General features: G+C 45.0%; 4 protein-coding genes across 11 annotated transcripts; 1 reads left to right on the top strand and 3 right to left on the bottom strand.

Moving 5' to 3' along the window:
- Positions 1-1,428: 1,428 nt before the first annotated feature.
- On the bottom strand, positions 1,429-3,276 carry polr2j (RNA polymerase II subunit J). The gene is made up of 3 exons (XM_026166621.1): positions 3,022-3,276; positions 2,395-2,503; positions 1,429-1,613 (listed from the first exon to the last, which is right to left on the bottom strand). The coding sequence occupies exons 1-3, from the start codon at positions 3,162-3,164 to the stop codon at positions 1,512-1,514; spliced, it is 354 nt and encodes a 117-aa protein (XP_026022406.1). The 5' UTR covers positions 3,165-3,276; the 3' UTR covers positions 1,429-1,511.
- Positions 3,277-5,367: 2,091 nt separating this feature from the next.
- Positions 5,368-7,565, top strand: LOC113021841 (ubiquitin-conjugating enzyme E2C). Of its 3 annotated transcripts, none has more exons than XM_026166619.1 (7): positions 5,368-5,624; positions 5,824-5,948; positions 6,718-6,745; positions 6,853-6,939; positions 7,015-7,219; positions 7,293-7,352; positions 7,450-7,565. In XM_026166619.1, exons 2-7 carry the CDS (start codon positions 5,842-5,844, stop codon positions 7,485-7,487), a joined length of 525 nt encoding a protein of 174 aa, XP_026022404.1. In that variant the 5' UTR covers positions 5,368-5,624; positions 5,824-5,841; the 3' UTR covers positions 7,488-7,565. The 3 variants fall into 3 exon arrangements, with proteins under 3 accessions (XP_026022404.1, XP_026022405.1, XP_026022403.1); XM_026166620.1 differs by having other exon boundaries at positions 5,368-5,487; positions 5,821-5,948; XM_026166618.1 differs by having other exon boundaries at positions 5,369-5,487.
- Positions 7,566-8,826: 1,261 nt separating this feature from the next.
- Positions 8,827-18,135, bottom strand: LOC113021844 (regulator of G-protein signaling 9-binding protein). Of its 3 annotated transcripts, none has more exons than XM_026166627.1 (5): positions 17,925-18,135; positions 17,605-17,815; positions 17,300-17,503; positions 9,274-9,416; positions 8,827-9,122 (listed from the first exon to the last, which is right to left on the bottom strand). In XM_026166627.1, exons 2-5 carry the CDS (start codon positions 17,801-17,803, stop codon positions 8,961-8,963), a joined length of 708 nt encoding a protein of 235 aa, XP_026022412.1. In that variant the 5' UTR covers positions 17,804-17,815; positions 17,925-18,135; the 3' UTR covers positions 8,827-8,960. The 3 variants fall into 3 exon arrangements, with proteins under 3 accessions (XP_026022412.1, XP_026022413.1, XP_026022414.1); XM_026166628.1 differs by having other exon boundaries at positions 17,912-18,135; XM_026166629.1 differs by having other exon boundaries at positions 17,300-17,449; positions 17,925-18,134.
- Positions 18,136-18,186: 51 nt separating this feature from the next.
- On the bottom strand, positions 18,187-21,915 carry LOC113021843 (E3 ubiquitin-protein ligase RNF182). Of its 4 annotated transcripts, none has more exons than XM_026166625.1 (9): positions 21,478-21,915; positions 21,187-21,386; positions 20,493-20,566; positions 20,272-20,391; positions 19,971-20,124; positions 19,795-19,862; positions 19,589-19,715; positions 19,027-19,265; positions 18,187-18,937 (listed from the first exon to the last, which is right to left on the bottom strand). In XM_026166625.1, exons 3-9 carry the CDS (start codon positions 20,538-20,540, stop codon positions 18,755-18,757), a joined length of 939 nt encoding a protein of 312 aa, XP_026022410.1. In that variant the 5' UTR covers positions 20,541-20,566; positions 21,187-21,386; positions 21,478-21,915; the 3' UTR covers positions 18,187-18,754. The 4 variants fall into 4 exon arrangements, with proteins under 4 accessions (XP_026022410.1, XP_026022409.1, XP_026022408.1 ...); XM_026166624.1 differs by having other exon boundaries at positions 21,187-21,389; XM_026166623.1 differs by having other exon boundaries at positions 21,187-21,915.
- Between the last annotated feature and the right edge of the window lie 1,378 nt (positions 21,916-23,293).

Genomic DNA, 23,293 nt, shown 5'->3' on the forward strand with positions numbered 1-23,293 from the left:
TCACTATGTGTTAATAGACCTGAATCACACTTGTTATTCGTGAAATTTGTGTCTGCAGGTTGATCCCTCCTCTCAATCAGTTGGACTTACTAAGGAACCTCAAGAACAAATCCGGACTCTCATTCAGGTCTGAAAGTTTCCACACAACGACTGCACAATAACTGCACCAGTGAGCCAAAAACCCTCCTCGAACTAACCTGAGAACACCTGAGAACATTTCAGGAGCTAAAATGCTAACAGACACTTTGCATTAAATAGTAATTATTAATCTCTGTCTCTCTTCCACAGCATGTCTCTATTCTGTCTTCCTTCTCTCGCAGCAGATGGCCCCGCCCCTCCCTGAGCCTGGTTCTGCTGGAGGTTTCTTCCTGTTAAAAGGGAGTTTTTCCTTCCCACTGTCGCCAAACTGCTGCTCGTAGGGGGTCATATGATTGTAGGGTTTTTCTCTGCAGGGTCTCTACAATATCGCCTTGAGGCGACTGTTGTGATTTGGTGCTACATAAACAAAACTGAATCTTCTAAATTTGTGACACGCCATTTCCTCTCCAGCTTACGAGTCATCTGCTTTAGGCTACGTGTTTGAGAATTATACCACGGAGTCAGGTACTTCTGATTTGAGACCTTAGTTTTCACAGGAGCGACAGTATCCAGAGTCGTACGTAGTGAGGAGGTAAAGTTATTAACAAGATGATCGACCTTTGTTGGAGCAGCGTTCAGGTAGCTGCTCTGTGTTGGTACAGGGCATTGAAGATGATAACAGTGGGTGGATTATATTCTTCACCCTCTGCGTCGCATGAATAACTGCCCGTCTTTGACTGCTTTGATTTCACCTTGACTGTTTTTCCTTGCCTTGCTATCATTCTTTTCAGCACAACCTCATGTTTCACTTTATAGTTATTTTTTTCACTTTGACATAAAGTATAAACACAATTGACCTAAAAAGTAAATAAATAAAACCCGAGTGGGAAGAGTTGGACTTCTTCTATGAAAACATATTTAATTAATCATTTTCATAACTCGAACGCAAATATAAATTATAAACTGGTAAACTCAGTATGAACCGGAGCTTTTTTTTGCAAATATTTTCATTGAAAAAAGAAAACAACACAGTACTTGCACTTACCGAAATACAATTAACCTGTCTTCATTTTCCTAAGTAAATATACTTATATATGAAAAAAACTGAACTGGAGCTTTGAGCTAATCAGGTCACTGCACAGCAGGTTTGTGCTGTAGATGAAGGAAAAGCTGTTTTTGGAAGGGTGACAATGATCAGAGTATTTCTTCTTTCTGTTATTGTTTGCAAACAGTTCTGTCTAATGATCTGTTAAAGCAAACACAGGAAAATGTTGACCAGCACTTTAAACTTCAATCAGCTGCAAGCAGCCACCGCCTGAGCTACAGGTATGTCACACACACTCATCAGGATATGGCATCACAGGCTTTATTTAAAAGAAACAGAAGACAAACAGAGGACAGGTAACTGGAAGTGACATCATGATGGGGCGGGGTCACTCTATGCCTTCCTGTTTGTCTTTGATGGCGACTCTGAAGCGTTCCTCCAGCAGTGACAGCTCGCTGATCAGGTCAGTGATAGCGTTCGTGAACGCTTCCTGTCAGGAACGACATCATTTCCTGTCATTTAATTTCACTTCCTGTAACTAAGAGCTGTAATCAGAAGTGTGTTCCAAGAAGCAAGTTTAGTTTATGAGGGAAACTCGGGTTTGCTGTTCCAGAAAGGCAGTTACCATGGTAACACTTATTATAATCAATCACTCTGATGGATAAATGGATCTTATTCGAGTGAAGTTCAGGCTGAGATGGCTTTAAAACTAAAGCTGAACTAAATGTGTTTAAAGTCACTGCAGACAGTCTGATTGTAATCTGATTACATTTCAATGTGAAATGTAATCAGATTGAGGTTCGGTCATTTAAAGTCAAAATGAGCCTCGGCAGATTTTCCACTGAAAATCACCTGAGTCAGCCTCGGCAGGTCGACCCAGAACCAGATCAGCCAGAACATGGGCTCTGTGACGGATCAGCAAACCAAGTCCATTTGCACAGCAGGACGGATCCAAACAGATTTTTGATCAGGGATTCAGATCGGATAAATCCCAGATCCAGGTCTGCTTGGTCATGTCCCAGCTGATCCCATCTGGATCCGCTCACAGCTCTGCTCTGATCTGCATTCCTGATTTAAAATGTGTCATTCTTTCAAAACTATCCTGATACATCCTGATCCTGTAGAAGCTGAGACGTCTGTAATAGTATGCACATAACCCAGTGGGAACACGCTCAGAGCTGAATGAACTAACCAATCACCCTTCTGGAACAGGAAACTCAGAGTCTGATGAACATACTTCCTGGAATATCCCACAGGTGTGTGCGTGTTACCTGTGGGCTGTAGTCAGGTGTGGTCTGCACTCTGATGACGATCTTGTGCTCCAGAGGATGAGGAACTTTATAACCAGCAAACAGAACCTGAGGGTCCTTCAGCAGCTGACTGACCACACACACACACACACACACACACACACACAGAAAGTCATTTGATTGGTGGACAGACTGTAAGGATGAGCAGATTAGTGTGAATGATGTGTGTGCAGCTCACAGGAAGAATATTTGAGGATCAGTTCATTAACTTTGCTGACTTTATGATCAGGCACTGGGACAGCCGCCTATGGTGGCTTACACTAAGACCTGTTTCCCATCAGCAGCATGTCATGGTTTATTAAAAAACAAAAAGCAAGCAGAGATCAAATATTACAAGACTATGTTCTGGTTTTCTGAAAAAACCTCCTAGCTACCTGTAAGACGGAACCACCTGCAGGCTGCGTGCTAGCATCTGTCTCTGAGCCGCTGCTTAGCGTTTGTCTGGCTGTTAGCCTCAACTTAGCCAGCTGTGAAGCCGGGTCTGGGACCCTTACGCTCGGATGACTTTAGCGGGCTGTTGTTAGTTAGCCTGTTGTTAGCCTGGATGTAGCGGTGTGATGCCTTTGCGGCCGTGTCTCAGGGCCTTACGCTCGGATGATGTTGCCCAGCGTGTGGTCCTCCTTGTTCAGGGTGAACAGGCAGGCGTTCGGGACTTTGGTGTCCTTGCTGATGCTGATCTTTTTCTCCCCTTCGAACAGCAGGAACGACTCGAAAGCGGGAGGCGCGTTCATCTTACCTGTTCGCTGCTGCTGCTGCTGCTGCTTCCTCTAAATTTTATTGTCGGTTGGCAAACAACTGAATGGTGCATTACCGCCTCCAACTGGTGTGGAGTGTGAACTGGACCGTCGCTCAAAAAAACCCAAACCCCTATTCGCTGACGTTTTGGGTCAGTTGTCTTCTCTCCACCTGATATTTCTGACACCCGAATATAACATGTTCTATCGTTTCCTCTTCTCCACTGTCGTCACATTTCCCTGTATTATGTTTCCCTATCATGAATAGTGTAGTGTTCAAACCAGTATGTTCTAATCTTATTCTCGATATGGCCACCTCCTCTCTCCTACTCCTTTCTGAGCTCCTCATTTCTCCTTCCCTCCTTTGGATTTCATCCAATCACGTCCCCTCTTTTCCTCCTCCCACTGTTTTGCCATCTTTTCTTCATTTCTTGCCTTACCATACTCGTTATCTCTGTCTAGCTAATACCCAGGTCGACTATCCCGTGTTTTGTGGCTTCCTTTGCAGCTCTGTCTGCCATTTCATCTGCTCTGACTCCACAGTGAGCTGGAATCCATAAAAACACGCCTGTAAGTCCCGTCATGTGTATTCTGTGAAGTGTTGCTGAACCTCTGTTAGGACATCTGCTCTGCTTTCTGAGCGGCTACTCTGTAAACTGACCAATGACGAGCCTGAGATCTGGGACTCGCCACCATTTGACCCAAGATCTAAAGAAGCTTCTCGGATGAGAGGTGAAACGCCTTCAAGCAACATAAAGAAGTCCAGACGCTTTTCTTTCCAAGCTCCTTAGACTACAATGACCTGGATGACTGAGAACCTCCACAGACAATGAAAATAAAAAGAAAACATTAAATGTAGTGTATGTGTTAAAAAATGAAATACATCATTCAAAAAGATGTGGAATTGTTTCACTGACTGTTTGACAGTTTTACAGTACAAGATTCATCCAGATCATTTCTATAGTTTTAATAAATTGGTTTGTTATTCGACCTTGTTGGTGATTAAATACTTCTTATTGTAAGTCCATATCAATGGCTCATTAATATTCATAAAGTTACTGTTCCAGTAAAACTGACAGTGAGGGGTTACAGGACAATGAATCATATATGTTTTATCCAGTATATTAATGGCATCTCTGAGAACATCTTTATTCAGTGCTGTCTGTATATTTGGTCCATTTGTGTCATCATGAAACACTGTACTGTGTTCTCTTACAGATACGGGAACATCACAGGTCCTCACAAACACAGGATATGGAAGAAAATGACCTTTTTACCTTCACTAGCTGGGACACATCATTAATATTATTTTGGATCCTTATATAATATTGATTTATTTCTGTTTTCCCACGCAAAGTAATAAAGTGCAGCATCGACTGTTCTACGAATGATTTAGGAACATTTTTACTTTTGCAGGATACACTGAGTGTGAATATCCCTGTTTAAGATAAAAGGATCAGTGATCGATCGCTCATGAGCCACAGATCAAATCTGTTTTTCATTTTTGGATTTAAATGCTGGAAATTAGAAATGACCCTCTCAGACTGATCTCGACAGATGTTAGTTCCCAAATAAGTCATCTGTTCTTTGACAGGAAAACCTTCTGTAAGGACACAAGCCTCTCCGACAGGAACGGGACACATTTTCATGTTTAAAGTCAGACCTGATACTCCAGAGAAAGCATTAATGCAGTTTATCATCTTTGTTTTGAACTCATCTTTAATGAAGACAGCTGTACCACCTGCGAGCTAACAGCATTTCATTTTCTGATGGAAACTCTCCGAGTGGTTCCCACCAAAGTTTAACTGAGCTATTACATCATTCTCACTGTGGATCTGTGCTGTCAGAGCCTCCGCGTGACATCATCTGGTGGTCACCTTTCACTAAGCTAGGCTTGAAGAGACAGCAGTCTGATATTTAATTTAAGTTATCCTGAAACAGAGCTGTAATCATAAACAGAAGGTAAAACATTTATTTACAGGCATATTTATTATGACAGGTAAGTGAATACACAAATGTATATTTATGTAATTTTGTTTGTTTACTAAAACCGATTTCTGACTTGTTGGGCTCTGTTATGACGTCAGCATTAAAAGACGTTTGGATCATTTCGTCGTTCACGCTGCCTAATCACAACGCACCTCCCTTTACTTGGCAGGCCTGCCATTGGCCAGCCAAAGCTGGCTTGTTTTTAAAGGTCGGGCGCTGATTGGCCGACTGTGTAAGAAACAGTCGGTTTAAATCGGGGGCGGGAGCGTGTTCCGTTTGAATCCAACAGACAGTAGCTGTACTCTGGCCGACAAACCCCGACCGACAACCGGTGAGTCCGTACCGGGAAGAGTTTTTGTTTGTTTATAGTCTCCTCTGGGTAATAAACAGGCTAGCCGCAGAGCCAACGCTTAGCCGACCGGTGGAGCTAACAGCTAGCACCTTTAGCACGACGTCGTCACAGTGAAGGTGAGCCTCGTCTGTTAACGGGGTAAGGTCTGAGTAAAATACCCGAACGGTGGCCTGAGAGGCGGATACAACTGGAGACGAGTCCTCGGAGCTGGATCCGGTGCCAGCGTTTAGCTGCTGTTAGCTTAGAGGGAGAAACACGGGAGGTGAGCCGCAGAGGAACCCGGGCCTTCTAACCTCACTTTGTCTGATTCAGCAGAACAGGACGGTAACGCTCATGGCCTCCCAGAACATGGACCCCGCAGCGGCTGCAGCTTCCAGCACCGCCGCTCTGAAAGGCAGCGACAGCGGCGGCAGCGCGGCCAGAGGCTCTGTGTCCAAACGGTGTGTGTTTGTGTGAGAGAGAGACTTTTCCTATTGTGTGTTTTCATATTGGGTGTTTGTGTCAGCTCTGTGCCAATTTCTGACTCTACCTGTCGGACAGGTGTTAGCAGGTACACTTCCTGTTCACGGTTGATTAAACTTTATTAGTACAGCTGTTGGTAAACAATGATGCGCTTGGTTTCCGTGTGCTGTGCCGCCATTCGATTACACCAGTGGCCCTGTCCCACTAGTACCGGCTAGGTTTTTAGGGGTTTTGTTTGTTTGTTTTTTAATAGTACGTGCTATCCTAAAATGTGACATCAACTGACTGGGTGCCACCCATTGGCTAGTCAGTAGCGTCGATCGATGGGGCCTGAAGGCGTGTCCTTCACGAAAATCAAAGCCGCCATATTTAAAACCCGGCAACTGGGGAAACCAACAACCCCAGAAACGGAAAACTACTAGAGTCGTGCTGAGTAGGTACTTGTGTGAAAGGGCTAAAAGTGACGCTGTTCAGCAGGTGATGGGTGGGGGCAGCTCCTACAGGTGTGGAGTGACAGGCAAACTTAGTATCACAGTTGCCTCAGTCTGAGTCATACAGATGGGCAAGTTTACCTGATCCTCTCTGCACAGCACCTGTCTGAGCTGCAGTTTCATGAAGGGCTGAGTTGAGTTCAGGAGGAAACACCAGAACAACAAAGGAGGCAGGCTCCTCCTTAATCTGAGCCAAAAGTGAAACACTGAACTGAGCATGTGCAGCAGATTCTGAGCTTCCTGTTTGTGTCTGCAGGCTGCAGCAGGAGCTGATGACGCTCATGGTGAGTCCAGTCTTCATCAGTGTTCTGTTCTAACCTGTAACACCTGAGGTCATGTGACACTCTCCATGTGTCCTGAAGTCATGTGACAGTCTCTCTCTCTGGTGCAGATGTCAGGTGATAAGGGGATCTCTGCGTTCCCAGAGTCAGATAATCTGTTTAAGTGGGTTGGAACCATCGATGGCGCTCAGGGGACGGTATGTACACACGGATCATTTGGGTTACTCTGCTCTCAGCAGAAAGTTAAATTCTGCTCTGTCTTACCTGTTCAGGTGTACGAGGGCCTCAGGTACCGCCTCTCTCTGGAGTTTCCTGCCGGTTACCCGTACCAGGCCCCACGCGTAAAGTTTGTCACACCATGTTTCCACCCCAACGTAGACGAGCACGGCTTCATCTGCCTCGACATCCTGAAGGACAAATGGTCAGCGCTCTACGACGTTCGCTCCATCCTGCTGTCCATCCAGAGCCTGCTGGGAGGTAAATGCGTCATCACCCCAGCACTGTCCAAGCTCTGCCCTCTGACCTCACTGTCACTCTGCTTCCTCCTCAGAGCCGAACAACGACAGTCCTCTTAATGGTGTGGCGGCCGAACTGTGGGACAACCAGGAAGGTGAGACCACGTAAACACCCCGCTGTGCGCAAACACGTTAACAGCTGCGTGAAGCAGGACTGATGGTTGTTTTTTTTTTTTTTTTTTTTTCTTTCAGCTTTCAGAACTCATCTACGCTCGACCTTCCAAAATTGAAGCTCCGCCTCCTCATGTTCGTCTGTCTTCCGTGTTTGTATCATATTTTTATGTTTGTCAATAAAGTTCTTAATTCAACACAGTGTGTTATTGATCTGAGCAGCTGAAATATGCTGTCCTCCCCTGACACACCGCATGCAGGCTGGGCTTCTCTTTTCAAAATTAAGCTGGTTTTACTTTGAAAGACTAGGAGGAAAAGGAGGAGCCTTGGGTGGGGTCTTTTCTTCTTTTTTTTTTTTTTTCTTCTTTGCTGCTGCATCATGACATCAATACTCAAGTACACTTTATAGTTCACCTGAGTGCAAGTGAATTCATCCTTTGATTGGAAAGGCAGTACTTGATGACATCACAGCTCAGTCTCAGTGTGTTTTTGACACTGCCCTTAATTTCATTGAATAATATTGACAATGGAAATTAAACTGCGGGAATGTCTTAAAGACAAAGACCTGGACGGCCGCTCATTTTCTGCTTAATTCAGATCAAACTGAGGTTATTGTACTCGGCCCTGAAAAGCTTAGAAATATGGTATCTAAGCAGATTCTTACTCTGGATGGCATTACCTTGGCCTCCAGTAACACCGTGAGGAACCTTGGAGTCATTTTTGACCAGGACATGTCCTTCAACGCACATATTAAACAAATATGTAAGACTGCTTTCTTCCATTTGTGCAACATCTCTAAAGTTAGAAATATCCTGTCTCAGAGTGACGCTGAAAAACTAGTTCATGCATTTATTACTTCCAGGCTGGACGACTGTAATTCATTATTATCAGGAAGTCCTAAAAATTCCCTGAAAAGCCTTCAGCTGATCCAAAATGCTGCAGCAAGAGTCCTGACAGGGACTAGAAAGAGAGCAGATTTCTCCTGTTTTGGCTTCCTGTTAAATCCAGGATTCAAAATCCTGCTCCTCACATACAAGGTCTTAAATAATCAGGCCCCATCTTATCTTAATGACCTTGTAGTACCATATCACCCTATTAGAGCACTTCGCTCTCGCTCTGCAGGCCTACTTGTTGTTCCTAGAGTATTTAAAAGTAGAATGGGAGGCAGAGCCTTCAGTTTTCAGGCCCCTCTTCTGTGGAACCAGCTTCCAGTTTGGATTCAGGAGACAGACACTATCTCTACTTTCAAGATTAGGCTTCAAACTTTCCTTTTTGCTAAAGCATATAGTTAGGGCTGGACCAGGTGACCCTGAATCCTCCTGTAGTTATGCTGCAGGTGAATCCATGCATTGTGTATTTTATCTCAGTATGTACCTGTCTATCACCTCCTAAAGGATAGTTCAACCATCCAGTGGCATTTTTCTTCTGTGACATGTTAATAATTAATCACTGCAGATATTGATCTGCCAGCTTTATTTAGACTTATTTAATATTGATTGTTTAAACATCACAATGACAAATGAACCCAGGTTTTCTTCTGTTTCCTCTAAAACACGATTCTCCCATCTTAATGGAAACACTTAAATCTACATCTACCCGACGCAGCCCAGCCCACAGCATGCCGTCTTCTTGGAACCGGCAATGACCTCAACCTCCATCAGGTCCTCCAGGCTCTCCACCAGGTCATCTGGCTCACCGCGGGCTTCAGCCCACGCCGGCTGGGTCGCCTCCACCGACCAGAACGCCACGGGAACCTGCAGAGCAACGGTGAGACACTCAGAACAAAAAACAAAGCAGCGGCACAGAATTCAGCCGTTTATAAAGCAACCTAAAGAGCAGACAGGTGACTCTGCAACAGTTAAACCTCACAGTCCAACAGGAAGTGTTCCATATGCTTCCCCTCACCCTCTGTTGCATCTCGCTCATCATAGTTTCCAGTCCTGTGATGTGATTGGTCAGATCTGGGCTTGGTTCCACCTCCGAGGTGAGCCATGGCAACTGGACTGAGGCCACCCGAGCTGCCACGCCCACCACGCCATCAACACATCCTATAAATTCAGAAGGACAGGTGAGAAACAGATGGTCAGGTGGATGAGAAAAACACTTCCTCAGGTAAGTTCAGCTTCTTGGTGACTGAGGTCCTGGAATTTATGAAGGCAAGGCAAGTTTATTTGTACAGCACAATTCAACAACAAGGTGGTTCAAAGTGCTTCACAGAGACATTAGAAACAAAAACAAATAAAAAGCATGATTTAAAATTGATTAAAACAAACAAACAAACAAACTAATTAACAAACAAACAAAACAGTATATAAAATCAAAACAGATAAAATCAGATAAAATCAGAACAGTAGATAAAATCAGTAGTTAAATGTAAGTTTTGAAATTTAAGCTTAAAAGTGTGGATTTTGGTGCTTTATTCAAATGCAGCTGAGAACAGGTGAGTCTTCAACCTGGATTTAAATAAACTGAGTGTTTCAGCTGATCTGAGGCTTTCTGGGAGTTTGTTCCAGATATAAGGAGCATAAAAGCTGAATGCAGCTTCTCTGTGTCTGGTTCTGACTCTGCGAACTGATAAAAGACCGGATCCAGATGACCTGAGGGATCTGGAAGGTTCATACTGGGTCAGGAGGTCACTGATGTATTTTGGTCCTAAACCATTCAGAGCTTTATAGACCAGCATCAGAACTTTAAAGTCTATCCTCTGACGGACAGGCAGCCAGTGTAAGGACCTCAGAGCTGGACTGATGGGGTCCACTTTTTTGGTCTTAGTGAGGACTCGAGCAGCAGAGTTCTGAATGAGCTGTAGTTGTCTGACTGATTTTTTAGGTAGACCTGTAAAGATGCTGTTACAGTAATCAAGCCTACTAAAGATGAATGCATGGACTAGTTTTTCCAGGTCCTGTTGAGACATCAGATCTTTTATCCTTGATGTATTCTTGAGGTGATAGTAAGCTGACTTTGTTATTGTCTTAATGTGTTTTTCTAAGTTTAGGTCTGCATCCATCACTACACCCAAATTTCTTGCCTGGTTTGTGGTTTTTAGATGTATAGATTGAAGTTCTCTGGTGACCTGTAATCGTTTTTCTTTGGCGCCAAAGACTATTACCTCAGTTTTGTTTTTGTTTAGCTGGAGAAAATTGTGGCACAACCAGTCATTGATTTCCTCAATGCATTTACCAAGAGCCTGTACAGAGCCTCGGTCTCCTGGTGACATTGTGATATATATTTGTGTGTCATCTGCATAGCTGTGGTAGTTTATTTTGTTGTTGTTTATAATCTGTGCCAGTGGGAGCATGTAGATGTTAAACAGAAGGGGTCCCAAGATGGAACCTTGGGGAACTCCACATGTGATACTTGTCTGCTCAGATGTGAAGTTACCTATTGATACAAAGTATTTCCTGTTTTCTACGTATGTTTTGAACCAGTTTAGTACAGTTCCTGAAAGACCTGTCCAGTTCTCCAGTCGTTTGAGTAATATGTTGTGGTCAACTGTATCAAATGCTGCACTGAGATCCAGTAAAACTAAGACTGACATTTTTCCACTGTCTGTGTTCAGACATATGTCATTAAACACTTTGGTCAGAGCGGTTTCAGTGCTGTGGTTCTGTCTAAAACCTGACTGGAAGGCATCGTAGCAATTATTCTGTTTTAAGAAGTAATTGAGCTGTTGAGAAACTGCTTTTTCAATGATCTTACTTAAAAACGGGAGATTTGAGATCGGCCTGTAGTTGTTCATTTGTGTCTTGTCAAGATTGTCCTTTTTCAGTATAGGTTTTATTACAGCAGTTTTTAGTGGTTCTGGAAACACGCCTGATATTAATTAAAAATGTTTTCCCAGCTAAAGATCTAACGTTTAATAAAGCCAACTTAAGTGTTTTAGAGGTATTACTTGTCCCCTCGTGTTTGGGAGCAGTCTGTGGCACACAAGGTATGTTTACTATGTTCAAAGATCTTTTAGAGTGCATTTCTCTGTGTTTTGACCAGGCCACATGTCTCCTGTCACCTAAAAGTACAGAGATTTTAAAACCTTCTAGTAAACAGGGTCCCAGCTTCTCCTGGGAAAAGTCACCACTGCCATAATCCTCGCAGCCCGGACCCTCCACACATCACGCATCAGACTGTGGAGACAAAGCATGAAGGTGGTAAGGAGGAACTAAGGGGGGTGAGGCTGAGCAATGTGACTTCGATCGCTCTGTTGAGGGTGGGGCTCGATGGCGAACCTTTGGCCGCTCTGGTGGGGGGTTTATGGGGGACAAAAAGGGATTGGGCCGGGGGGTAGATCTGAGCCCAGCATTGACCTGCTCCATCATCTCCTCAGTGAATTTCAGGTGTGGGGAGGAGGGAGAAAGGGAGGGGGAGGAGGGTGATGGCCTGTCAGGGGTTTGGGGGACTGGGGAAGGTCGTGGTCCCTGGTCCTGGTCGTTGGTGTTGTTGAGGGAGTTGGAGGCAAATAGGGACCCCTCTTCTTGCCTCAGATGTCTCTCCTTTCTGAGGCTCTTCCCGGGTGGGGGCAGATGGAGCTCCTCCTCAAGGTTTCTGCTGGGCTTTGTCTGTTCTTGGAGTACTGTTTGTTCCTCTTTATGAGATAACTCCTCGTTTATCTCAGCCTTGGCACCAAGCACGGATGGATGACGTATGGAATAAAACAAGTTGGAGGTGAACAGTTTCACCCCTGACTTGTTAAAATTAAATCCATTTGCTTTAAACAGATGCCTGCGTTCCCAAAAAATATTAAAGTTGTTGATAAAATGCACTGAGTGGTCAGCACATGCTGATATAAGCCATTTATTCAGTGTAAACAACCTGCTGAATCTCTCTTCTCCTCCTCTGACCGGCGGTACAGGTCCACTGATGAATACAGCTGCATTCAGAGAGTTTACAGTGTTTAATAATCCAGTAAAGTCCCGTTTCAGAACCTCCGACTGTTGTTTGGACACATCGTTTGACCCTGTATGCAGAACAATGTTTGTCACAGTTGGATGTTCATCTGCAATTTGAAGAATTCTCTCCTTCAGGTTGTTGACCATATCGTTAGGAAAGCAGAGGACTTTAGTGTTCTTACCGCACATCCTTTGTACATCCTTTACGGCAGAGTCACCCACAATCAGAGTTTCAGGCCTAGCCTTTAGCTTTCCCTGTGGCCTTTCACTTTTCAACAGATTTTCAGACCTTACTTCGCTGCTTTTAGATGGATGGTTGTCCGATATCGATCCAGGGTCCTTTGATAGTGGAGCAAATCTGTTCTGCAGTTTCACATTCAGTTGTTTTGGAGGTTTGTTGTTAACCTTCCTATTCACGGTTGTCCAGTCCTGTTTCCTCTCGTATACAGGGGTAGAAGAGCTTCTCTGTCTCGTAGGAAGTGAAGGCCAGTCGGTTTCAGAGATTTCAGCTCGCTGTGCTCTGCCCGTGATACGTCCTCCCCCTTCCAGGAGACATGATTTATGTCTTGGTTTTGCACCAAGACAGTCCAAGAGGGGATCATCACTTGAGGATTTATAATAATGCACAGAGTCTACTTTCTTGGTCATGTTATCTGTGCTCCTTAGCTATGTGCTAGCTTGCTCATCGCCATTGTTTTGAATCAAAGGCAAGGTTGTTTCATTTCCACACAGTCCATTTACCTCCACGTTTACTTCTAAGCGATGAATTTTTGTCTCCAGTACTGCAATCTTCTGCAGGAGGCTGTGGTAGTCATCTGTGGAGAGGGAAGGCATCTTGTTGCTAGTTAGCCTAGCGGTTAGCACCTTTCCAGGCTATTGAGGCTGTTCGGTGCCCAGACGCTGTAATCAGGCTTCAGCTGTGTCTAGGCCACAGACACACGGAGCGCTGAGGATAAGGTCACTATAAAAATGTTGCTGTTTCTGTTAAGAACACTTTAGTCCTAATGATCTATAAGTGTCCAGAAGCTATCGCAGGTAAGCTCATACGGAAAAAAGGGAAAAAATCAGCATAAAAATCAATAAAAGAAGCAAAGCATTTAAGAGCAAAGAGATGAAGCGTCCACACTCACAAAAGGGGAGGAGCAACATAAAGTAGATCAGTAAGAGGTCGATAACGGGTCAGTAACGGATCGATAAGAGCACAATCTGATGTCCCCGTGCTCGTGTTGTTCCTGGACAATCAAAACTAATGCTTGTCATGGTTCAACACTGCCAGTCACTGTGCGTCGGCTTATAACACAAAATCTCCCTCTCTGTCTTTCACTCACACACCACCATCAACTTTGCTAAATTGCTAATGAAAAACATTGATCAGGCAGCTGTGATTGAGCAGCGATCTCCATCCAACTCTTTTCATGGTTGGTGTGGTCGCGATAGATCGAAAAGGCTCAGATGAGCCAAAGTTCTACAAGTTGTGCCTCCATCGCTTGTGTCCAGATCACACGCTGCACTGTTGTTCCGCGCGTGCGCAGAGGCTGCAGTGACGCCCTCACGAGGGGCGACAGGATTTCAAACAGGTTTGATTTTCTTGCAACCATATGATTGATGATTGTGTGTTAATCGCTTCTCGTTACCTTATGTATACTACACGACGCACGACACACGATTAAGGCGACACTCTGGCCAAAATGGGACAAAAATCGCAGTGTATGCCCAGCATTAGGTAAGCTTTCGGTTATAGCAGAAAAAGAACCTCTGTGACACGCGTTAGCCTATAAAAAAACCCTGAGATCTCCATGGTAACGTTCCTACATTGGACAAGAAAGCGCAGGTTACACATACACTACAAGCTAGAGCTGGGCGATATAAGATTTTTTCATATCACGATATGTTTTTTTCATTTCAGGCGATAACGATATCACGATATAAGCCAAATAACTATATTTGTAAGATTTAAATGTGCCGTTGCTCACAAGTAAAATGTGAAATAATCAGCAGCTTGTTTTGATTTAAATATTTATTTCCCATAATAAGTTCAACAGGGTAGATGTACTTAAGGAACATGAGACTTTTTCAGGTAAATAAAGGCAAATATTGCAAACTACACAAAAGGCAGCCGCTAAAGCGTTTAAGTTTCAAAATAGAACAAACGAAACAGACTAAATTGTCAATTCCACTTAGAAACAAAATATTAATTCTAAAAATAAATCTTAGTTTGTTTTACAGAAGAACAGACAAAACTGACTAACTTTTGTCAATATCAAATAAACTGAGAACTAAAAGGAAATTCTCAATCTCTCCTTGTTGTATAGCTGAGCTTTTCAAACAGTTTTAACAGTTACTTTAGTCTGACAAAAGCCGAATGACGAATTAGCGCTTCCAGTCAGAGACTGAGGCTACGTCCACACGTACACGGGTATTTTTGAAAACTGAGATTTTCTGTTTTTGTTTTAAAAAATAATCCCGTCCACACATAAAGGCAGAAATGAAGGAAAACGCTGCTATGAACATGCCAAAGCAGCAGGTGGCGCTAGATTCCTAACCGTGCAGAAATGTTGGCCAATCAGAAGTCTAGAAGCCTCGGTGGGAAAAAAGTAAACAAAGCTGCGGCATAGAAGCAGAACCGAGTCGTAAGTGTGGAGGGACAGTAACTGTGTGTATATACACACAGTTACTAAGCATTTAAACACTGCAGAGAGTAGAATTAACAGTAACAGTATTGTAGAAATTCATTTCACCGAAACAATAACGTGGCGCACAGTGTGACGTCAAAAAATGCGCACACCTTTGACGCTGCGTTTTCTCCGTTTTTCTAGTCCACACTAAATGCAAAAACTGAGTTTTTAAAAATCTTCGCTTTCAGTGACCAAAAACGCCGTTTACGTTTGGACGAAAGGTGCAAACACATAGAAAAATCTGCGTTTTCAAAAATACCCGGGTACGTGTGGACGTAGCGCATGCACCAGTTTATTGTATTTCCAGACTTGCTTTCGGCACAATTTACAGTGCAGCTACTCTGTTATTTGTCAGACTTGAAATAGCCGAAATACCTTCACACTACGGAACTTCTATGGCTCTTCCGTTCGACAATCTCTCCGGCGTTGGAACCATCATCTGTTTTCTCTTCGGTAACCTTCGGTCACGCTCGGTTGATTTTTCTAGTCGGCACACTCATTTCCTCCATTACCCGGGCGGTACGGTGGCTGGCTGCTTCCCAAACAAATACACATGTGCGGCTTGGCACTTGTGCTGTACGTAACAAGTCACGCGACGTGACGCTGCGGCTGTGATTGGTTCAGCTCTGCGCTACGTAATTTGGATTGGCTGTTCTTTTTTTTTTTTTTTTTAAGAGGACAAGAGCGGCGAGGTCTATCGCGATAGTTGAATTTTTCTATCGAGAAAAAGTTATATCGCGATACATATCGTTATCGTTCTATCGCCCAGCTCTACTACAAGCTAAAAGTTTCTCCAGTTTTTCTGATGTCTCATTGCACTCTGAAGTGAAAGCGCAGCACAAATAAGCAATTAGAGTAAAAAGTAAATGAATAAATAATGGAATCAGTTTATAGACCAAAGTGTATTGTAAACTTTGACTCGTCAGTAGCCTCCTTTGGCAATGGAATACAATAGAAATCAAATATTCTCCCATATCTGTAGCAGAAGTTCCCATAAATGTGGACGTTGTAGGCTGCTTTGCTTTCGCTCTTCTGTCCAGTTCAAACCAGCTCGATGGGGTTTAAGTCTGCAGACTGTGCTGCACACTCCATGTTTCCAAGCTCACCATCTTGTTCTTTGTTCCTGAGGTAGTTCTGGCACTTTTGCTATGGGTCATTATCTTGCTGTAGGATGAACCCCTGACCAACTAGGTGCATGCCAGAGGGTCCTGCATGGTGCTGCACAATGCTGTGGCAGCTGTTCTGGTTCAGGGAGCCTCTCACTCTGTACGAGTCACCGACTCTGGATCAGCAAACAGCCCCAGACCATCACACGTCCTCCTCCATGTGTGACAGTTGATGCCACACACTGTGGACCCATCCTTTACCTACTCGGCAGCGTACAAAGATCCTGCGTGATGACTCATCAGTCCATAAAACCTTCTTCCAGTCTGCAGTATTACAATGGCGGTGTTTCATGGCACAGCCAAACCTCTGTCTTGTTCTGACATCTTAGTGATGTCCTGTCAAACCTGCAGCTCGAAGTCTTCTCTTCATTGTCATCTCTGCGATATACAGTACATAGAGAGACGAGACAACGAGGCTCCAGTTCCATTCAGTGCAAAAGAAAAACAATAAATATAGGAAGAGTAAGAAATAAATATACAGTGTGAGACTGAGGTGAGGGAAAACTGAGACTTGCTCACTACGACCACTATTACTCTGTGCTTGAAGCTGTTGTCCTGTGAGCCGCCTATCAAGCTGTTAACTCTCAGAAACTTCTGGTTCAGTTGTGTTTTTGGGTCTGCAGACCTCTTCCTGTCACAGTTTGGAAAGACAAACATTTATAAGTGTTATGATGCTCCGTCTCTCTTCCATTGTTAATCACCTTTTTCTCCCCGTTTTTGTACCAACACACTACTGTTCAGCTGATGGTCACGAGGGTACATCATTGTGCTCCAACACTGCTTTTATGCAGAGGGGGAAGTAATCCAGGAAAGTGGGAACACCTGTAGGAATTAGTAGCACCAGCTTTCAAGGCTTGACCAGCCTCCATTGCTGCAGAACAGCTTTAAAATTTTAACACGTTGTGTGTTTCCTTGAAAAAGGCCTTTATGTATAATTCTGAAATGTGCATTATTTTTTCAGTTTTATCTAACCTTACCTTTAACCTCTGGCAGTTCACCGCTTACCTTTGTACCTTTTCAAGCTATTCATTGGACTGAACAACTTGAATTGCAATAAAAACTTGTTCTTAAACCTACTCGAGTACTCCTCGATTTAGACATTCAAGCAAAAACACTTGCAGGTGATTTACCGGTTCACGACTCGGCCACAACAGACATCTTTTACACAAAGTTAGCCAATCTCACATCAGAACTAAAATCAGCTGACCTGTGTTGACCAGCGAGCGCCTGTTGCTGTGCTCAGTCAGGGGGAACTGCCCAATTAGGTCACAGGCCTTACGCAGGTCATACAGGAAGTGCTCCAATGCTGACAGGAAGAGAACCCACAGACGCTCCAAAACCTGCCTGTCCTGCACACCTGAGGGGGCAAAGTCAGAGTTTGAAAGCGAGCGCAGCAGCCGGCAGGACAGCCCTGAAGACACATAAGGGAGATGGAGCAATGAGAGTCAGGTGAACACGTGAGACAGCGAGAAACACACAGGTGAGGACAGGTGAACCACAGACAGGTGTTACCACTGCAGATCCGGTGAGCCACAGCTCTCGTCTCATCCAACTCATCTCGCAGGAAGCTGCCGTCGGCTGAGCTACCGACCAACGCAACCAGCTGCTGGAAACATGAAGTGACCCGACTGAGTGCATCCTGAGCGCGCTCACATTCATGCTGTCGCCGCCGTGCCGCCAGCTCGTCCACTGAACGATGCCAACGACTCATTATGTCGACCGCCTGGAGGGAGGAGAGAGGTAGGACAGGTGCTGTTCAAACATCTAAAACTTAATATCTAAATCTGGGTGATGCTTAGACAAGTAAATGTAAAATCACCTGTATGACCCACCTGTGGATGTGCCTTTATAGAACACCTGTATGAAAGAAGTTGTACCTGCTGCAGCTTCTTCCTCTGTGGTGGAGAGCAGCTCTTGCCAGGTTTCTATAAACACTCTTGCTCTTCTCTCTGAGGATAGCGTGTTTTTAATTAACACGCAGCGACAAGCTGATGCCCAAATGCTCCTGGGACTCCACCCACAGGTCCCAAAGGTGTCACTCATGTGACAACCTTTCACCTGAGAGGAACTCGCAGCAGGAAATGATTCAAACACTTCATGTCACTTATGTTTATTTATTTCATCACAAAACTAAACAGTTGATTCTCCAAAGGCTCCGCCCACTACACGGACAGGAAGTGACACTCATCATCATCACAGGGTTCATGAATCATTTTACAGACAGGACATCGGGACTGTTAGCATAGCTTAGAATAAGCACAGCTTCAAAGCTAAATACACATGCTAAGCTAGGCTAGCACTTTCCCTCTGTGATTAGTGTAAGTGTTAAGCTAGGCTAACAGCCTGTCAGGTCATGTGACTGTGGGATAAACAGGTGATACAGGTACAGGTGTGTTCTGTAATCAGCAGGTAAAACAGTTTTATGATCATGCCCAGGACAGTAACATGTCTCTGATTAGTCAGCAGATGTCTTCTGACTGGAGAGGACTGTCTCCACTTCCTATATGTGATGATGTCATCACGTAGTTCAACACTGATTGGCCGTATTTCCACCAAGGGGATGTGTGAGGGGGACTTGCTGGTATTCACAAAGGGCAGGGTCAGAGTGATGTCAGAGTGTGATGGCTCAGTCTACAGGCTTTTCTATGGCTACATTTTGTTGTCACGGTAGCGAGTGCGTGCGGGCAGCAAGCGCCTCCATTAGCTCGTGGCAGAGACACTGACAGAAGCCGTAAAGGACGAGCAGCAGCAGCGTGGACGGGACGAGACTGACGAGGACCACGCCCAGCCATAGCTGACCAATCATCAGCAGGTAGATCCCCAATGGCAGCGAGCTAAAGTACACCTGCACACACAGGGGGAGTAGCCGCACACACCAGTTACACTGGTTCTGATTTAGATAGTTATGTTCAAACTGGTTAAACTGGTACTTACCAGGCAGAGTGCCCCCAGCAGGCAGCGTGGGAAGCTGCGGGATGTCCAGGCACGGCATTTCTGACCTGGGAGGTTGCAGGGCAGCGAGTCCAGACTGGGAGCATGGTACAGACCCACTACATTGAGCATGCTCAGTGAATCTGAGGATGGCGACTCCTCTGGGAGCTCCATGATGGTGATGACGAGACAGTCCGAGGAGCGGTGGGATGCTTCCTCGCCGCTGCCTGCAGCTCCGCCCCCTGGGAACAGACGCAGAGCTTTACCAAGAGAAATTCCAGACACTGTTATTTTCCTTTTTAAGGAAGGCTGGAGAGCAAAGTACTGTTTTTACCCTCCAGGTGGGCGTGTCTCCCGAGCGCTGACATCATGTGAAAACTATGGATACACCAACCAGTAATCAATATCTAAGGTGTCCAATAAAGGATACCGCTGACCAATGACGGCGAAGAATACCGCTCAATCACCTCAAACAGGTCACTTTATCGCGGAGATTCCTGATTGGATAAATCTACCGGCTGGCTGTGATTGGCTGACTATCTCATTCTAACTCTCAGGTTTTTACCTGTCAGACTGCTGGGACTTAGCACTACCTCCCCACCGCTGCCACTTCCTGCTCCACCTCCTCGCCGAGCACGATCCTGACACGACAGGACCGCCAGGATGTGCCGGTCGTCCTCCATCAGCCACACCTGAGGAAGAGGGGGAGGAGACAGTGTGAGTTCAGGTTGTCAGACTCTGACCGTCGAAGAGGAGGAAATGAGGCCACACCTCTTCGTCGGGGACATACGTCTCGTGGCGGCAGAATGGGCAGCTGATTATGGACGGCGAAGACTCTCCTGGAATCACATGATACAACAGGTGATGTGACCAGGTAACGGTCATGCTGGCATCTGCGTGATCCAGCAGCTGACTGTGCTGTGTGTCTACCTGCCAGGTGAACTCACCCATGTCGACCATCTTCTTCAGACACTTGGCGCAGACTCGGTGCAGACAGCCCAGCAGTTTGGGCTTCCGGCTGCGCGTGTCGTAGCGATTATAGCAGATTTTACACTCGAGTTCCTCCAGCGTGTACACCAGAGACTGAGCCCAGGTCTGCACCTGAATGCAGCACAGCAACAGGTAAGTCTCCCCGAACACATCGCGGTCTCTGTTCGATCTCTCCAAACTTTATTCGAAATGTCTTCACTAAATAAATCTTTTCTCTCTCTCTGCGACACCGCAGGGATGCATGATGGGTAGACTCACCTTTCCCTCCATTTCCTGTCCTGGCTCCACCTCCTTCAACAGGCTCATCTCGCTGACTGTTGTCTTCACCTGACGTGAGGGGGAGGTGGGTGCTGGGTGGGGCTTAACTGAGGCTGTTACCTGACTGAGACAAACAATGAAAGAGATTACTAAACAAGTCGAGTACTGTAACTATGACCGAGCTACAGTTCTGCGTTCCTCATCTGCAGGTAGAAACACACCTGAGTCCAGGTCATCTGATCAGCGAGACAGTCTGAAAGGACGTCCATCCGTCCAGTCAGAAGCAGACGTCCTCCTGGAGAGAAACAACCGTTTACTTTTAAAATAAGAGCACGAGGACTGTCACTCTCATTGATCAGTTATTGATTAGTTATTTACCGATCAAAGTGAAAAAATAAAGTATGAACAGAATAAAAGCTGGACCGGAGCTTCTGTTGTTTCTATCTGTGCTGAACGCTGCTCAGGTGTGTTTGTTTGTACCAATAACAAAGCAGTATTCACAGCAGGTGAAGTGTTCTGCTCAAGCTCCGCCTCCTCACAGACAGGTAAGGTTTTTTTTTTGTTTTTTTTTTTTTATCCTTCCCTCACCTGGATGGCCAGATGATGTCACCACCTGATGATTCCTGTCCTGCCTGACTGATATTAACCATGTGACTCACCTATAGTTTAAGCTGAGGTTTATTGATTCTCTTTGATCTTCTGATGGATCGATGTTTAAGGATGAGCTCTGCAAACACACTTACTACAGGTACATGCTACCTGTTACCATGACTACAGGTAGGCACCAGCTGCAGCTTTAAAAATCAGTCATCAGGATCTGTAATAGTTTTCAAACATCTGCCCGAACAACTGTGCTCACTGATTTCTGATCAGATTATTGATTATCAGACGCCCCCCCACTCGCATGTTGCTCACCTGCTGTTGGCAGTTGCTGTAGTGGTAGGCTGCGTTGCTGTGAGTGAAATCGTAGCTCTGTCACTGGTTGCTCTTCATGAAGTTGCTGTCTGTCTCCCAAGCTGAAGCAACGTGTTGATGCTCACATGTCAACTGGATAAACTCCAGGTTGCCGGAGTTGCTGCTGCTGCAGATGTTGTAGGTTTTAGTTGCTGCAGTCCCTGCTGAAGACAGAAGGTTTAAGCAACATGTTGGCGTAGGATCAGTTGCTGTTTGCTGCAGAAACAAATCAGGACGTGTTTAATTCTGCACAGTTGCCGTCAGTTTGTTGCTGCTGTCTCCGGTTGCTCTCGTGTAGTTGCTCTGCAGTCAGACTGTAGGGCGATGTTGCCGCTGCCCTGCAGTAGGCGATGCTGTTGCTGCTGTCTGTTGCTGTGATGTCACTGCGGTAGTTGCCGTCATCAGCCTCATTGACAGTCCGTAGCCGTTTCGCGCCTCCGGCTCACGCGGCAGCGGGATGCTAACATGCTAACGTGCTAACCCGTCCCGGTGTGTCGGTTGCTGTTGTCGCTTCGTCGGTTACCGGAGCTGTTTTCTGTCGGTGACTCACCGTCTCGCCTCCGTATCGCGGCGGCGCGCGTCCGGCGGCGCGGTCACGGTTACCATGGAAACCGTTCAGCAGCGGAATGACGGGAAACTGGACGAGACGAACAGGATCGATCTACTGATCGATAATCTGATCGCAGGTTCATTTACCTGTCACACATTTCAGCCTTCACAGGCTCAGCGTGGATTGGACGGATGACACCCCGGTGATTTTAAATATTAAACACCAAAATAAACCAATCAGAGAGCAGAAACTTCAGGATTGCCCAATCAAAAGTAAATACAGACCAATCCAATACAACTTTATTTATAAAGCACCCAGCACAGGACCAAAATGCTGAACAGTAAATTAGTTAAGAACAATAGAATTAAACAAAACAGAAAAAAACACACATAATACATAAAATTAAAATTAATAAAAACTAATATAAATAAACTAAACAAAACATTTCACAAGGTGTCAAAGGCCAGGGTGACGAGATGGGTTTTCAGAAGTGACTTAAAGACAGAGAGAAGAAGCCTGTCTAATCTGTAAAGGCAGTAGAGCCGCTACAGTAAGTACCAGGCCAGTATGTTTAAGGCAGCTGATGTGGTGGAGAGCAGTGAGGCATGAGATCCATGCTATCCGGACAGGACTCATACTGTGTTTCTGTCCTGTAAGTTCATGTATGCACTGAACATAAAACATATCTAATAAACAAACTGACACTTTAACTGAAGAGGATAAATTGAACCTTGCTAAATTACAAGATAAATTAGATCGTTTATACTCAGACAAAGCAAAAGGAGCCTTTATCAGATCAAGCTCTAAATGGCTTGAAGAAGGTGAGCGTAATTCCCATTATTTCTTCAGTTTAGAAAAGAAACACTCAAGCATAAACAATATTAGCAAAATAATGATAAATGGGGTTAAGGGGCGATCGTGGCTCAAGAGTTGGAAGTTCGCCTTGTAATCGGAAGGTTGCCGGTTCGAGCCCCAGCTTGGACAGTCTCGGTCGTTGTGTCCTTGGGCAAGACACTTCACCTGTTACCTACTGGTGGTGGTCAGAGGGCCTGGTGGCGCCAGTGTCCGGCAGCCTCGCCTCTGTCAGTGCGCCCCAGGGTGGCTGTGCCTACAATGTAGCTGCCATCACCAGTGTGTGAATGTGTGGATGACTGGATATGTAAAGCGCTTTGGGGTCCTTAGGGACTAGAAAAGCGCTATATAAATACAGGCCATTTACCATTTATAACAGAGGATTACAGATTAATCTCTCAACACTCTAAAAACTTAGTTGGTTTAGGAATAACATTATTTTAGTCAACCAATTATTTGATTCAAATGGTACGCTTTTCTCCTATGAAGAATTTTGTTTAGTTTAGCTATAAATCGTCATGATTATACAAAAGTATTTGGCTTAATACCATCAGGGGTTTGTATGCTGTTTAAGAATCAACCTAATATCACTTCATTCCACAGGCCGTTGAGATCTCCCATACAAACTTTTGTTGGCAAGATTTGCTTTTCTAAGCAAACTAAAGA

This window comes from Astatotilapia calliptera, chromosome 5, assembly GCF_900246225.1.
Source record: "Astatotilapia calliptera chromosome 5, fAstCal1.2, whole genome shotgun sequence".
In the NCBI taxonomy this organism is placed as follows: domain Eukaryota; kingdom Metazoa; phylum Chordata; class Actinopteri; order Cichliformes; family Cichlidae; genus Astatotilapia; species Astatotilapia calliptera.